The sequence below is a fragment of the Fusarium fujikuroi genome, chromosome FFUJ_chr02, assembly GCF_900079805.1.
Source record: "Fusarium fujikuroi IMI 58289 draft genome, chromosome FFUJ_chr02".
In the NCBI taxonomy this organism is placed as follows: Eukaryota; Fungi; Ascomycota; class Sordariomycetes; order Hypocreales; family Nectriaceae; genus Fusarium; species Fusarium fujikuroi.
In genome coordinates, this window is record NC_036623.1 from 981341 (window position 1) to 997054 (window position 15714).

General features: G+C 48.8%; 3 protein-coding genes; 2 read left to right on the forward strand and 1 right to left on the reverse strand.

Moving 5' to 3' along the window:
* Nucleotides 1-7398: 7398 nt before the first annotated feature.
* Nucleotides 7399-10369, forward strand: FFUJ_04980 (related to regulatory protein amdA; the record flags this gene model as incomplete). XM_023571669.1 has 3 exons in its annotated part: nt 7399-8116; nt 8172-8838; nt 8941-10369. The coding sequence occupies 3 exons, from the start codon at nt 7399-7401 to the stop codon at nt 10367-10369; spliced, it is 2814 nt and encodes a 937-aa protein (XP_023425936.1).
* Nucleotides 10370-10858: 489 nt separating this feature from the next.
* Nucleotides 10859-11124, reverse strand: FFUJ_04979 (uncharacterized protein; the record flags this gene model as incomplete). XM_023571670.1 has 2 exons in its annotated part: nt 10859-11057; nt 11117-11124. The coding sequence occupies 2 exons, from the start codon at nt 11122-11124 to the stop codon at nt 10859-10861; spliced, it is 207 nt and encodes a 68-aa protein (XP_023427218.1).
* A 739-nt stretch (nt 11125-11863) lies between these two features.
* Nucleotides 11864-12817, forward strand: FFUJ_04978 (uncharacterized protein; the record flags this gene model as incomplete). The annotated part of the gene is made up of 1 exon (XM_023571671.1): nt 11864-12817. The coding sequence occupies one exon, from the start codon at nt 11864-11866 to the stop codon at nt 12815-12817; it is 954 nt and encodes a 317-aa protein (XP_023425937.1).
* Nucleotides 12818-15714: the final 2897 nt, after the last annotated feature.

Consider the following 15714-nt stretch of genomic DNA (forward strand, 5'->3'; position numbering starts at 1 on the left):
TGCATGTCTTTCGTGTCCCTCGAGGACACGCACGCATCCGTCCATCATCTCATTTTACGGGATTTTTATTCACGCGTTCGTCAGAATCACAAAGAACCAACAGATTCGCGCTGTCAGAGCGGCTCCGAATAGCAGTACTGTGCTGTACATACCGTACGCAGACAGGAGTGGGTTGCAGTCAATGTCTCGGCGGCGTGGGGGTTCGCGCTGCATCCTTGACCATCCTTCGTAATTCATGATGCCTGATTCAGGGATTCAGGGTCATGCTGGACAAGCTAGAAGGCCATGCAAGTCAGAAGGGCAGACAACCTTCGGGGGGTGGTGAATGCAACCAATCATGCCAACCAAGGCTGCAACTTGTTAGCCGCTCTCTTGTGGAGTGCAAATGGTGATTGACAAGGGAGGATCTGCCGTAATTATCGCGAGACAGCTGCTGTTGTTTATCTTCACCAGGAACTTTGCCCTTTCCGTGCGAGTCGGATAAATGCTGCAATGCCGCGGCATCCTCCGTCCCGCGACATGCAACATGCAATTCACAAGATCCCGCACTCTGCCTGTCGTCATATTTTCGTCGCCAGATCAGAACATGAGAGTGAGATGATCCCTGTACTGGGTACAGTGAAGCTTCTCAGCGCACTGAGCAAGTGCACGATATTCCACAGGTACCGTGCTTAAGTCACATGAGTGTAAGAAGCGTTTCAACATAGCGCAACAGCTCTCCTTCAGACAAGCGGATAATTGATAGTAAGCCAGGAATAACTGCCATGCGGCTGCTGGTTCAGTAGTTATGAACATATCAAAAGCCCAAATAGTCCGTATCACACCTGATTGAGCATTGAGTCAGACCACAAAGATGAACCAACACCAGGCATCATCATTGTAAGGTTGCAGTTCCTTTCGGATTCAAAACAGTAACAGTTACGAGACCATCACCATACGAGGTAAGTTTTCCCAATCAACACTCACTCCCTTGCCTCCCTCAGTAGTCAGTACAGTAAACGCACAGTACTCGATAATTCCGTCAAATAGCGAATGGTTGATGATGGCGTCTTGAACTAAAACACACGCTTGCTAGGAGTAGCCAAGTGTTGGTGGGGGGCCTCGTGGTGAACGGGACACCATGGATAAACTAGCCAGCCACGCCTGTCCGGTAAGGTTCCGCACTATCACCACCTAGTGAACAACGCCGGCGGTGATGGCTGTGGTGGTGGTGGTGGTGACGAGAAGTGTTGTTGGATGCAGAATGTGAAAGTTTGTGACGTAAATGACTGCTATGCGTGGTTGTGTGGTTGGGAATCATCTTGACACTCGCTCAGTGTGCTGCTCCAACCCCTTCAATTGGTCTGCTCGTCACGAGAAAAAGGGTTGGGAGCACTTTTGTGAATTCCGCACTCCCAAAACATTCTGTGTTTTGATGGCTGATCACTAGACGGGTCTAGGGCAGACCTTGATGTGAGGGATATACATTGTGATGATTTATTTTGCGCTCATCACGATGTCAAGAATTTCGAAGTTCCGAAACTAAATGAATCTGACTCGTACAGGCGTGTACCTACAGTACCGCATTTTGTCTGCACGTCCAACATTGTAGGAATAGTGTAAACCCTGACCAATCCTGATCAACCGCGATAGGCCGTCCTTGTTGGAAGAGGAAAGCGTTGAGTCGATTGCAGGGAGTCGAATGAGTTTACCTGCACAACAAGGTTTGCGACTTGCCCTCAACTTGTGGTGTCGAGATGAAGCCATCACGACGTGCATTGCCTTGTACTTTTGCATCCAGATCGTTGTGGCTTCTTACGGGTCTCTAAGCTCCTCAAGAAGCGGGAAGGGACCCAGTAGAAGAAGCTTGGTGCGTTGAGGCTCAACATCCTCTGTACGGCACCATCAGCGGCAGTTTATGCCTCCACCAGTCCCGCTTCTCCAACGATTGCCGAACATGGCACTGGATTGGTGTGGTGCACTGAAGCTTTGAGTGTGTGTACGTCTGAGTGTGAGTGTACGTGAAATGTGCTCGGCTGGCTTCAGTCACACTCAGGGAGATCATGTCGGCGATCTCAAACAGCCATTTCTCTCAAGTTGCTGCCCCTGTATTCACTAAGCTGCGCGATTGTTTCGAAAGTGAAGCTCATTCATCAGAGATTGTCTCCATTCCTTTTTCAAATGTCCGAAGCATTGGGAATCCTGGCCGTGCATGTCAGCGACTAAGAATCTATCGGGTATCCCAATGAAGCAGTTCCGATATCTGAACAGGGTTTTTCCATCAAGGTGTGTCTCTTCCGGACTTAAGCTGAGAAAGGCGAGCATTAACTTATCCATTCCCTACCAGATCAAGCCCCCGTTAGCGAGCTTTGCTTAGGCCCGTGATGACATCTTAACATTGTTGCCGACGACACCCGTTTTAACCTGATTAATAACCACGGAAGAAATGCCCAAACCGTTGATGAAATGGTATATCGACTATACCATTTGTCAGCCATCAGCTACAAAGCCTGCGATGTAGCATTGCCTAGTACACTCTTAACACTTTTCTCAAGAGGAGGCTGGACTGCTATCAATAGTCTGATGTTAGAGCAGAGCTCATTCCCGAACACAAAATAAAGTGTTGAGACTCCATTAATAACGTTAGACCAGGAGTTGAGCAGAGTGGAGTACACGATACTGTTCCCGGACACCAGAGCCCCGAACGGGGGCATGTGTGATCTTTCGAGTCGGTGAAGTTTCGGAAAAAAAGTGAGAAAATAAAATAGACGTCATCACCAGTCGTGAGAGGGAGGGATAAGCGTTTTGCGAGACAAGACCGTGCCTAGTATTGCTTGGAGTCTGGAGCGGTAACTGAACTGCACGAGTTTGATATCGATATCGAACGAGAATTGCGCAATAATTGCCAATGATTCCTGCACTTCAACACAACAATGATTTTATGTATCAACGAGATTGATAACAGGAAAGGTGTGTGGCCCTTTTGCCAACGATCTGGCAGTTGTGTTTTCCACGTTGCCCCGGCCTTGACACATGCCTGGCATCCGCACCTATTCATTGCCTAAAGCGCGACGCCACCGAGGCAAGGGTAGGGTAGCTCTCAACATCAGGGACATGGGCTCAAGATTCTTCCAAACCTCAACGAGCTAGCGTAGCAGCACAGTCGTTCTCTCTGTTGTTTCCCGGGAATGATGCCTGCTTGTCTCTCGGTGTTCCCGCTTCCTATGGTCTTCTCCAAGGTCCCTTCTTTGTTTTGAATTGGATGGTCATCGTCCGATCACGGAAAGGACTCGGGTTTCTAGGCAGCCAGATTTGGCGGCCGAGTGCCCGACTCCGAGAGGTGAGCCAGAAATGCTTCTACTACAAAGTCCTCGTGACGAACGTGTTGCTGTTAAGCTAATAGGTACAATATGCGAGGGTTCTTGATAGGCGAGCGTCAGCGGCTCAAAAGACGATGTTTTCTCCAACTATGGAGTCCAACTCCTCACGGGAAGGACTCCACCATAACCTTCTGGAGCCAGAATCGAAGCCTTCGACTTCCCACCCTCGTCCTTCAGCAGATGCAATGGCGGGAAGATGAGGGGTTTCCAAGGGACCCTGCTCCACTGAGATCTGCTTTGGTGGGAACACCCGCTATGCTTGCGGGAGCCATTGAACGGTTGGCGTCGACAACAAGATGAGGGACCCTGGAACAAACGCCTCGAGACGTTGCTGTGTTAGCATTGGGTGCTGCTCAATGTGATTACAGGCGTGCCTGCATTTCAGGGACAGCTGAGTGCGTGACCAAGAAGTTCCTCTGGGCCGATGTCCGGCTTTGATTAAACCCAGGCGACTTTCCGATAGCGTTTCCTTTTTCCACGGACCATTGTCTCCAACGTCCCAGGAGTACCCTGTACTCTCGGCGAATTTTGCTTGCCTTCCTTTCCTTTGTCCCCACCTTACTTTTTCTATTCTCTTGGCACGCTTCATCAGGACTGCAATAGCCGCCAGGCCATCATAAGTTGATTCTGTCATACTCAAAACCTTGATCGAGTAATGCATGAGTCAAGTGTTCGCCGCGGTATGGACAATGCTCGTTCACTCATGAACTGAGCGGATCAAGCACCAAGTTCGCATTCTGAGCAATGTCGTGTCAGCCTTGATTCAAGACCCTTGAATCAACATACTGGGGCTCGTTTTCGCTTGACTCGTGGATCCTGCATATCATCTTGGAAAAACGGCTTCTTCGAGTCACGAGCCGAATGTTGACCCATTTAGGCATATGGCTGGCCTCTAACCAGTTAGCTGGCCTAGGAAATTTGTTGTCAAGTGTGTTTCGTAGTGTGAGGCGGTATGTCGGAAAGCAGTATTATTAACTGAACAGAGTTGTTCATGCTTGTTGCCAAGACCTGACATGGCCAGCGTTATCAAGCTGCACGCGACAGGCATGCCTGTGATGGTCGTATTCTTTGTCACTTGGTTTTATCATGTTCATAACATGACCACGGCAAACCAACCATTGGTTATCGACTGATATGTCATTATATGAAAGAAGCAATTCGTCGTCCGGGTGATTGTGAGACAAAGGAAAACCTGGCACTGAGATCTGGACGTATTCAATAAACAGCAGTCTGACTTGTCTCAGCTTTCTAAGGGCGATTTCATTTTGACACTGGTTAGAGCAATATTAGGTAGTCGAGAAAAGCTATTCGTCAACACTAGCTCTGGAGCGTTCGGACTAGCCTCTACACTTGTTCACAAGATCAGGCAAAAAACGCAGGAAAAATCGTTTGAATGAGAAACGCTGCATGATCTGGTCGAGGAATCCCGGTGCGAACTCGGTGTCCGAGTCGTGTATGAGGTAATGCGGTGAGAGCACTTGAATTTGGTGTGAAGCATCGTGACCTTGGGTGTGCAGCGAGGCCGGCTACGACACCGGGAATCGAAAGACTAGTGTCAGGTATCGTGTACAAGGGACGCACAAGCGCGTTATGCCTGCCAGGTAGCAAAACAATGCGTACCTGATACGAAATCACCCAACCTCCAGCATTCCCTGCAGACGCCCCCACCCCTGCGAGCAACTTACCTTTTCAACCTATCGTGTGTACAGTATCAACCGTGCGAATCTGTGAACACAGGCCTGTTTGTGAAGTTGTTCGACGCGTCGTGCATCATCCTGGATGTGATTTTTGATAGCATTGTTTCCCTGTCTGTGTTCAGGATCGCAAGATGAGAAGGATCGTTGCAAGTGCCGTTAGAACCCTGGCCATACAAAACGACGTAAAGGCAAGAAACTTGGTGTAAGAGAGATGTTAGTTTAGTTTCGCTGATGATGATAACATGGCAACTCAGCGGTTGCTACCAGACCTTTTATCATATGAGGCAAACTTTTAAACAGCCTCTTAGTAGCTGATTGATTACAGCGATGTCGGACGGTGAGGCCGGTAGACTTGCGCCAACGGTGCCGCGCAATGCTTCAGTTACCTCGGCGCTGAGAGGACTCTCGATAGCTTTGTGTTTCTCTTACAGGAGGGTCTGCATGTCGTAGACGCCTCGCCTGGCGCACTTCGCTCAAAAGTCCCGAATCAGTTTGGCGCTTTTATTCGTACGATACTGTACAGTAGATCGCACTCTGGAAGTGTGTCTAGTAGAGACGGCACATAAAGTTTTTCTTCATCATTTTCTTTCCCTTTTTGACGGCTGGCAAGCTGAATGATGACGCCTTCTTGGACTCAATTGGAGTCTTGCGTTTCCAATACCATTGCTGATGATTTGAACTGACACTGTTAGCTACTATAGTCTATTCCAAGAACCTGTGGATACGACGAGGGTACCTGGCCTGGACCTGACATGGCAGTGAGTCGGTAAGTGACGAGTAGGTATCCGTCCGTAGAATTCACCGCAAACTGCCAGCGAAATGAATTACTTTAGCTAAGGTGTCGAGCAAGCCCCGAATCTGGCGGCTTAGAGCGGCAATGGCATGGCACCTGCGCTAACATCCAAGTTGGACAGGCCAGAAATATCGCCGTAGACCCGATTTGATTCAGATTGAAGAAGGATGAGGGGCGTGTGAAGAGTAAAACGAAAAAAAAAATTCGAACCATCCAAGCTAGAAGAGGAACAAATTTGACACTGCAAACAGTTGGCGGCCAGTATTGAAGCGTCTTCCTTGCTTGGCGCCGGCCTCGGTAACAGGTACTTCCGTCTTTACTCCGGTTACTGCTCCTGCTCTATCTTTTTCCGCCTGTAACTGGCAGGCACGCTACCGCAGCCGCGCTCTCACTGCCCTGATCTCAGTGTTCGCCGGCGAGAGCAAGTAGGTAGGAGGTACCTCGGGGTTTTCAGTATCTTCCTGCCTCCCGTAGGTCGTTGTTCCCTCGTTTTCCCATCTTTCCTCGTTCTCTCGTTCTCCCGAAAAATTTTTCCTCACACAACTCACATACCATCATCGACTCTTCTCTGGACTCTTTAGATTTCGTGCATCTTCAAATACATCGCCAAAACAATCACTTCAATTGTCGTGATATCTGAAAGTCGATTTGCGCGTCTGGCGTCTGGCCCCATCAAACACGACCTCGACCCGCGACCCTCTGTGGCCTATTTTCGCCCTTTCCTCCAGATCCCAGCCGCCAGCTATTCTGATTGTGGTTCCTTTGCTTCGTTGTGGGCCCACTTCCCTTGACAACATTATCCACTTCCCACATCCTCTCGCTGGTTCTTTACTTGCAACTGGGTTGGGAATTTGCGACCACGCGAGTACCGGCTTTATCTTGCAATACATACTGTGCGTGCCGGCCAAGGCATTTTTACTAACGGTTCCGCGACTGGCAGCTTTACCCTCCCTTCACTTCAGCTGCTGCTGTTGCTTTCCTTCGACTTCGACCGCTCCTCGTGATTGCGTACTAAGCAAGACCGAAAAATTTACTCTAGTGCTGCTTCTGCATCTCTTTTTAATCCACACCCGCACCAACCCACTTCTTTTTTCCCTCCTTCAGTCGCCTCTTCTTTTCACACCCACCCACTCTGAACCCACTCAACGTTACCCACCTTTTCAAAAACTGCCCTGACAGCTCGACCGTCTAGAGAGGAGACCGCGAGAAGAAAAAAAATAATACTTAAAAAGGTTCGGGACCCAGTTCTCCACTCTGTGCACCCTCTCCAAACCACTACCTTCAAAGAGGGACCTGCCACGAGCCTCATCCTCCACCATCCGGGAACATCTTCTGCGGAGCTCTACAAGGCATTGCATTTGATATTGCTTTGCTTCCTCAAGTTTTGCAAACCTCCTAGACCCCTCCCTCTTCCTTCCTTTCTCCGCAAATCCTCGACTTGGACTTGTCATCCACCAAGGTCCATTGTACCCCGGGCAGCCTTTTTTTGCGTCGCGGTATTCTCAACACCACGACGATTGTCACCAGCTTCGCGTCTACCAAGAGTAGCATGGACGGTCCTCACTACCCATCCAATGGTATAAACACGACTTCTTCTGGTCAGACTTATCCTTCACCAACCGCGATTTCTCCCAACCAACTTCAAACCGGCTCTCCTCTACCTCAGACTCTGCCACCGCTGCAGCCTCCAACCTCAGCCATGCAGAACATGTACGGAAGTCACCCTCATACGCCGCGAACCCCAGGCACCCCGAACACGCCTGGGTCGGCCTCCAACATGCCTACCTACCAGCAGCAGACATCGCAGCCCGCGAACCGCGCTGGTATCTACTCAATGGCCCAGAACCAATACCCTCCTCCCCAGGCCTATGGGACCTCTGCCATGATGCCCCAGGCGACCACTGCCGCGTCTCACCCACAGCCTATCGCGCCTGCTCCTGCTGGTGGTCGCGGCCCTCCTGTGTTGCGTCCTATGCCTCCTGGAGGCATCATGTCCCAACCTGGTGTCTCGTCGCCTTACGGCCCTGGTTCTCTTATGCAGCCCACTGCGGTCATGCCAGAGGGCGAACCTCCCACTCACGTTGTTGGCTCTCAGGGACGACGCGGCATCCTGCCCAGTGCTCCTGGGCGACCTGCTGCTCCAGCCGCTGGTACTGGCGCCAAGAACACCGTGATTCCTGTCAAGGACGCAGATGGCAAATTCCCTTGCCCTCACTGCACAAAGACTTACCTCCATGCCAAGCATCTTAAGCGCCACCTTCTGCGACGTGAGTATAACGGCTTGTTGACGCTGACAGATTTTACTGACAATCGTTTCCACAGATACCGGTGATCGCCCTTACATGTGTGTTCTTTGCCGCGATACCTTCTCTCGAAGTGATATCCTGAAGCGTCATTTCCAAAAGTGCTCTATCCGCCGTGGTAACCCCACCGGAGCTAGTCACTTGTCGCATCCTCAGGCTCATGTTAAGAAGAACCAACAGCAGGCTCAGAAAGCCGCCGGCCTCGCACATGAGGGTGACCTCAACCACCTCAATGGCTTGAGCAACCTGCCCGCAGACAACATGGTCCACCCATTTGGCATGGTCCCAGTCTCGGATGGCATGAACAACATGGCCCAGGATCAGAGCCAACTCTCTCGATCCAGCTCGCTTGGTCGTCTCGACAACGGTAACAACGCTGACAGACGGAACATGAACGGTCAGGTCATGGGTGCCTCGCAGCCCTATGGCGCTGACCCCAACATGAACCAGCAGCAGATGACTGGCTACAGCATGCCTCCCGCTCAGAACGGACTGCCCATGTACGGTGGCTCAAACACAAACCCTCCATCTGGCCTTGATTGGTCTCAGATGTTCCAGGCTGGTGCGCATCAAACCTACGTCAACACATCTTTCAATCCTAATCTTGGACAGACTCAGAGCGGAATCAAACCCGAACCTAATGCCGGGCCCGGAACGACAGGCGCCAGCGCCAGCGACACCCTTTTGTCGAATATGGGAATGCCATCTCACCAAACCTCATACAATCTTCTTTCTGATCAGATCCTTAATTTTTTCTATCCTCCTAACCAAGCCATCGATCCCTCTAGCGCGGGGATGAATCTCTACTTCTCGCCTGACAACGTCAAGGACTTCTTGGACAAGTACACTCACTTCCACATCCACATGCCTTTCATTCATGTCGCGACGTTCAAGGTCATGGAGGCGTATACTGGCTTACTTGCAGGCATGTGTTGCATCGGGGCCTGTTACTCAGACAATGTCACCCCGTCCAATGTTCGCGAAATGATGGATTTTCTTGTTGTCGCGCTTCAACGCGACTGCAAGATGATGTCTAATGCTGAACCTTTGGCAGGGCAACCGAGTCGCGCATCTCGGGCTGACATTGAAGAGCTTCAGGCTGTCTTGCTAACATGTATATTATTACTTTGGAATGGAAACCCTCAACAAAGAGAGCGGGCTCGACACATCTACCCCTTTCTTGCAGCCAACGCCAGGCGATTGAATCTTTTCCAGTCGTCGCGGGACCCTGCTCTTTTGTCAGCCCTTCACCAAATCGATTTTGACCGGAACACTTTTGATTTGCAGCAATGGAACTGGGATATTTGGGTTGATCAAGAGCGTCGGAATCGTCTAATGTTTGGCGTCTTTCTAATGGACGTCGCCATGGGACTTTACTTCAACTCTCAACCCTTGTTCGATGTTATGGAATTTCATCTACCTTTACCTTGCGACGACACTGCTTGGGATGCGGACAATGCCGGGGACTGTGCTTCTGCGCTTGGCCTCAATGGCGATGTCGCCGCTCGTGATAAGAATCCCTATGGCACTCAGCGACCAAAGCAACCTGAGACGGACTGGGCTCTCAAAGCTCTTCTGCACCCCTCGTATCAGATCCAGCCTGGAAGCACCAACCTTTATGGAAAGTTTGTTCTTATCCATGGCATATTAGCTCTGATTCGGCGGGCCCAGATTGACGGCAATGCGGCTCAGCTGTCCAAATTTGGAACGCCTCCTCCCAATGATTGGATGACTCCAGCTGGCCATAATAGTGGACGGGGTACTCCTGTGGAGGGGGCGGCTGCCAACGTTGACCCACAAAGTCTGCAGGCACTTGTTATCGCTCTGAGCAAGTTCAAGAATAATTGGGATGCGGATATGGCCAATCAATTTCCACCAGCATTGCCGGGATCTAGCAATCCTCGGCGTCATGGTTTCTCGCGAGATGGCATCCATTTCTATTGGCTATCCAATTACCTGCTCAAGCATACCCAAGCGGCGGACTTACGGTTGTCTCCGGATGCTCGCTTTGTCCAAATTATCCAATTATTGAAATCGGTGAAGTCGTGGGTGATGTCAGATGGCGCGAGCAGAGGAGAAGAATTAGGATCTGTTGGAGAGATTGATGATCAGTATGGAGCAGTGGATCTCACATTAGAGATGGCAAAACTATTCAAACCACTTCCACAAGTGGTGGAAGACGCTGGCACTGCGTCTGTCAAAACGGAGCTTGACTAAGGGACGGCAGTATGAATTTCTTACAGAACCAAAAAAAAGTACTATAGGGGCGGGGGCTGCATCTGGAGGCGTTGCGCTGCATTCTGCTTTGTTTTCTTCATTTTCTTTGTTTCCTGGGTCACTGGGTTTCACCAATGTGATGGTCATCTCAAGGTAGACCGGATTGGCCTCACACATCCATGGTTGGCACTGTTGTGCAATGCATTTGTCGAGAATAGACGGGAAGAGGAGTTGTAACTGCATATTAGACTTTGATCAAGATAGAAAGGGAGGTCTAACTGGTTGACGGTCAACCGGTAGACCATCATGACTTGATGGCTTGGAGCAGGTTAATGATGTTTGCCTATATTTCTACTTGTGCCCATTTGTGAAGTAACATGTGAGGAGATAATTCGTGACGCTGCCGCGGCTTGTTCGCTTTCGCTTGCGAAGCATCGCCCTTGGGAGACGTGCAGATATGGTTTATAAATGTATTGCAGGGCTCTCAGTTCAGTTACTGTCTTTCTCGTTCTTATCAACAGTGGTGATCTTTGGTGTGTACTTGTCAAGCTCAGCCTTGTCCTCTTCAGTTGGAGTCAAGCCAAGAGACTTCTCAAGTGGATCAGTCAACATGAGTCCTCCAGCGCCCCAAGCGATGATCGCGACACCGACGCCGAGACGCGTCTTGGGTGAGAGGTTTTTGTAAGCCCTGGTTGTGTATGTAAGTCCTCGTGCTGAGGGCTACGGGTTAAGGATGAGGCAACTTACTTGAGCATGTTGTTTGATGTGATGATGGGAGAATGAGGACGAGAATAGTCAGTCACATGACCTGCGTGTCCTTTGAAAATGACAGGCATCAGCACATAACTAACGTAAGCTCAACAGTTTCCTGGAGGAATACTCACACTTGAGGCGTTTCAGGGGCGATGAGGTGTATCGCCGTGAATCGGCGGATGAGAACTGGGATGAAGATAGACAGAAGTTGATGTTTAATGCGGAAAAGGATGTGATAGGTTTACCGTGGGGCGTGGCAGTAGCTCAGCTCCGAGGTTCCAGTCAAGACAGGACAAGGCTGAAGCTGAACTCTCTCTTCATACCTATCTTGACATGAACATACGCAAACATAGGTAGTTGGCATTTGACTACTTGTGAGGAGAGCGATAGAGCAAACTATTGATACTCGATAATACTACACAAAACAACACCAAAGCTTACTTGAAGGAACAAGAACAAATCATGGAGCATCACGAGCCAGTAGCATCGTCATCGTCATCACAATCGCAGCCCCGCCTTACACATCTCCCATACGAGCTCATTAATAACATTGGCGTCGTTCTGCCAGGACGAGATTTCAAAAACTTCAGACTTTCATGTCAAAAGATTGCAGAATGTACTAAACCACTCCTTGCGTTGCCCGATTTCAATGGCGTCCCGTGGAGGAAGGATGGGGAGAGAATTCATCATCTTTCGCTTATACCAGGCTGCGCAAGGCGCATTTATTCCGTCAAGTTCAACATGGCTCGCTTGGTTGAGGAAGAGGTCGAGTACGCTACATCGCGAATCATCAACGCGAATGAGCTCCATAGAGCCTGGGGCCCTTATCTCGAGACTCAAGATATCTTCCTCGACCCAATCGAGCTGCCTCTTGACTTGGTAGTTCCAGCTATCATGAGGCTACCCAATCTCGATTCCGTGTGCTTGACTTGGACGCAGTGTCCATGGAAAGATTACAGGGCAATTGACGATGTCTTTAGCTCGGAGGAATCTATGGAATTGGCTGGTGACGAGATCCTAGAGTCACAGCAAGCTATCCTGGATGCTCTACTCAGACGCAATGTACCACTCAAGAGCCTCACAATGGAGCCGATAATGCATCCGTACCTGAAATTGCCATCCACACTGGACCCAAGAGTATCAACAGTCTTTGGGTCGGTGACTCAGCTACACTTGCACCTGAAATACGACGTCATCTCCTTCAAGCCAGACCGCCTCGATTACTTCATCTCTCTGATGCCCAACATCCGAGACCTAAAAGTCCACAGCACTCCTGTCGAGTTCGAAGCCAGCGATGTTGACTTGTACATTAAGAAGAGGCTTCCTCACCTTGAGAAGATCGACCTAAGCTGTTTACACATCAACTTTGTGCACTTTGTCCGTCTGATTATTGAACACCGCTCGACACTCAAGGAAGTTGACCTACAGAGTATATATGGATGGTGTGATCCTTTCAGTTCAACTGACATCGACTGGGATTTCATCTTCAAGCTTATGAGGGAGAAACTCGAGGTGTTGGAGACGGTTCGAATCAATGGCCGATTTAGTGACAATGTGGGCTGGTATCAGATCTTCTTTCGTAATAATGTGCCTGCTGTAGACACTATTGTCAGGATTATGGGAGAGAGGAGTGAAAGGCTGGAGAAGTATATACTGGAGGGAGGGGAGTATCCTCAGCCTTTGTGGAGGATATAAGACGTTGGCCGTCCAAGGAGAAATGGGCAGTATTGAGCATGGGACAATCGGGGGATAATGAATTATGATGAGAAGGAAATGTTGCTTTGGAGTTGCATGACAATGAGGTGAGCGTAAAGATATGATAGGGAGCGAATACTGGGCTATTGTCCTTTTAGGGAGATATTGGAAAGCATATTAGTACTAGCTTTGTCTACAGAAACTGCCAACAGTGTGTGGTTTCTTCTTTTCTGTTAAATCTTGAGTGGCACAGCAGCAGCTTCTTCAGCAGATATGATTTATGTTGACATTGAAGTTCTGGAGTAGGAAGATTGGCATGTCCAGTTCACGTAAGATGTAGTTCAGCATATGGTACGGAACATATAAAGCCAAACTGTCAAACGTGATATAAGGACTGGAACTACTTATTTATATGACTCGAAAGTGTAAAGACTCAAGTTTTTTACAGACGTCATCTTCAGGAGTCAATAGAGGCCTGCCTGACTTGAGAAGTTATGAACAAATAGTGTGATACAACCCAGAAGTATATCGACAAGAACCGCCCAATTTAAGTCAAGTTGGGTTGGAAATATTATGAAAGAGCTTTATGGTTACAGAAAAAGAGAACTTGTTACGTCGTTCATATTCATAATCATGTTCCTCACACCTTTCTCAAGGATCAGCTCTATCAACTCTCTAGAGTCTTGAAGGCATGGCCTGCATCCGATCAAATCACCTAGATACCTACACTCTACAAGATATGGCTCCGAGACCAACACCAAGGCCTGAGAATATGTGAGATACGCCACCCAACGTTTCTGTCACATAATTCCTCCGAACTCCCAATGACTTGGCATGATCGAGTCACTGGTACACTGCAATCGTCGTCAGAGGAAACAATCATCTCTTGTGTACTTCAGGGTCTTTTGTGGCAGTTGATTCAATCAGAGTAAGCATGGTATGTCAGCCATAGTATGATAGGTCTTGGATATTGTACGTTTACTAGACAGCTTCTAGGATACGAACGGCACAGTAGCGACCCAAGGTATGTCGTGAGATTTGCTTTTTTTTTACTTTGGCATGCTTTCTAGTGATGGCTATACAGAAGAAGCACGCTATGGATGCAGCAGAAAGGGGTTTGACACGATGATGCCTGGGAAATCTTCGCGATGGGATTAATGAAAGTATATTCGGTGCTAAAGCTCGAGGAATGTACATAGCACGTCATTCGATTGTAAGAAAATTCTGGTAAAGAGGAATGGCAACACTCTTCAAGACATGAGCCAACGGCTGCAGCAATCACCGAGACATCAAGAGAAGAGCTGAGGGACAAGTAGAAGCCGTTCCCGCGCTTCTTGACCAAAAATCGTTGAAGGCTTGGCTGAAGTTGAAGTTGAGTGGCAACTGAAGGGAGAGCACAAGACCCTGGAGTTGGAGGGGGTGAGATGAATGAATGAATGAATGAATGAATGAATGGTTATGATTGCTTTTTGGTAGGATTCTTCTTAGACTTGCATACTTGTCTCAAAGCATCCAACCCAAACTAATGTCGGCTGCGCATCCGCGGTTTAGACGCATCGAGTGTCGCTGGACACTAAAGCATGTCACTTCCATTTCTCATCACGATGATATATGAACTGATGGCTAATGCTCTCTGCAACTAGACACGGTCGTGAATATCTGTGCGTGCAGCAGCAGCTAACATCGGCCGCAGTCGTAAGCCGGTGACACAAGCCATTCTCGGTACTGCAAGCCTTGTTTCAGAAACATTCCCCATTGAGGCGGCACGAGGGCTCCTGGAATGGATAGGGCGAGGACAAGAATTCTAGGGAGAGAATGAGAGAGAGAAAGAGAGAATTCAAGAGCTGGAAAAGCAATTAATGCAATTGCGAGGCGGGTTACACGTGGTTCGTGATGCTTGCATAGAGCGTCAACTCTGAGACCATCATGAAGCTCGGGATATCTCTTCTCCATTTTAAGAAGATCATACTAAGTGAAAACAACTGTTGAAGGAGCACTCTACATATGGCCTCAAAGACAGAAGCAAGCTGTCAACTCTGACTGGCTGTTGGCCCATATCAGACTAATCAAGTAATAAACCGTTTATTATTATGCACGAGATAAATGAGGACGCACGCTACAGTACGGAGTACCTGCTAGCAAGCCCTATCCCCCAGAGAACGACGCCCGATGAGCAGTACGGGAAAATAAAAAGAAATTATAATGCATGTCTAGCATAACAAGAACATGCAGCAGTGCATCCTTTTAAAATATGACCAAGGAAATTAATATGTGACGTTGTACCTACGGGATACCAGAGAAACATAGCGTTTTACTGTAACTTCGTCTCGAGTTTCCAGGGACTTGCGTGTCACCCCTTGAAACACATGTCAAATGGAGTTTTTGACCTATTTTATTGAGGGACAAAAAAGAAAGAGAACAAAAAGACTCATTGAACCCAATCAAGGGGGATCCCAGCGTCAAACGCGGAAAATAAATTGTTTTCTGCGTTGATCTGATCTAGAGCTATCCCTGCAGTCACCAAAACCCTTGACCCGCAGGTTAATCTATCAAGATACGTTCCCTTTGTTTCGAGCAAATTACCAACTATAGTGTTTTCTTTGACAAGTGTCTTGGCTCGTTAAATTAATATCGTCTCCCGCCTTGAGGAGGGCTGCGAATCTTGTTGCTGGAATGCAAACGCAGACTCAAGGATATGCCAGCTTCGACGCCTCAGTCTTGCTACCGTTTGCACGTCATGGCTTGCGTATGTATGTATGCTAGACATCCATAATCAAGTGCAGGTACAGTGAGATATAATCTTATCTGTAACTGTTTACAAAAGTCTAATGTCGAGAAGGTTAAGGTACAGTAGGAAACGGATGGGATAGAGTGACATCCCGGCCGCGGAAGACCGT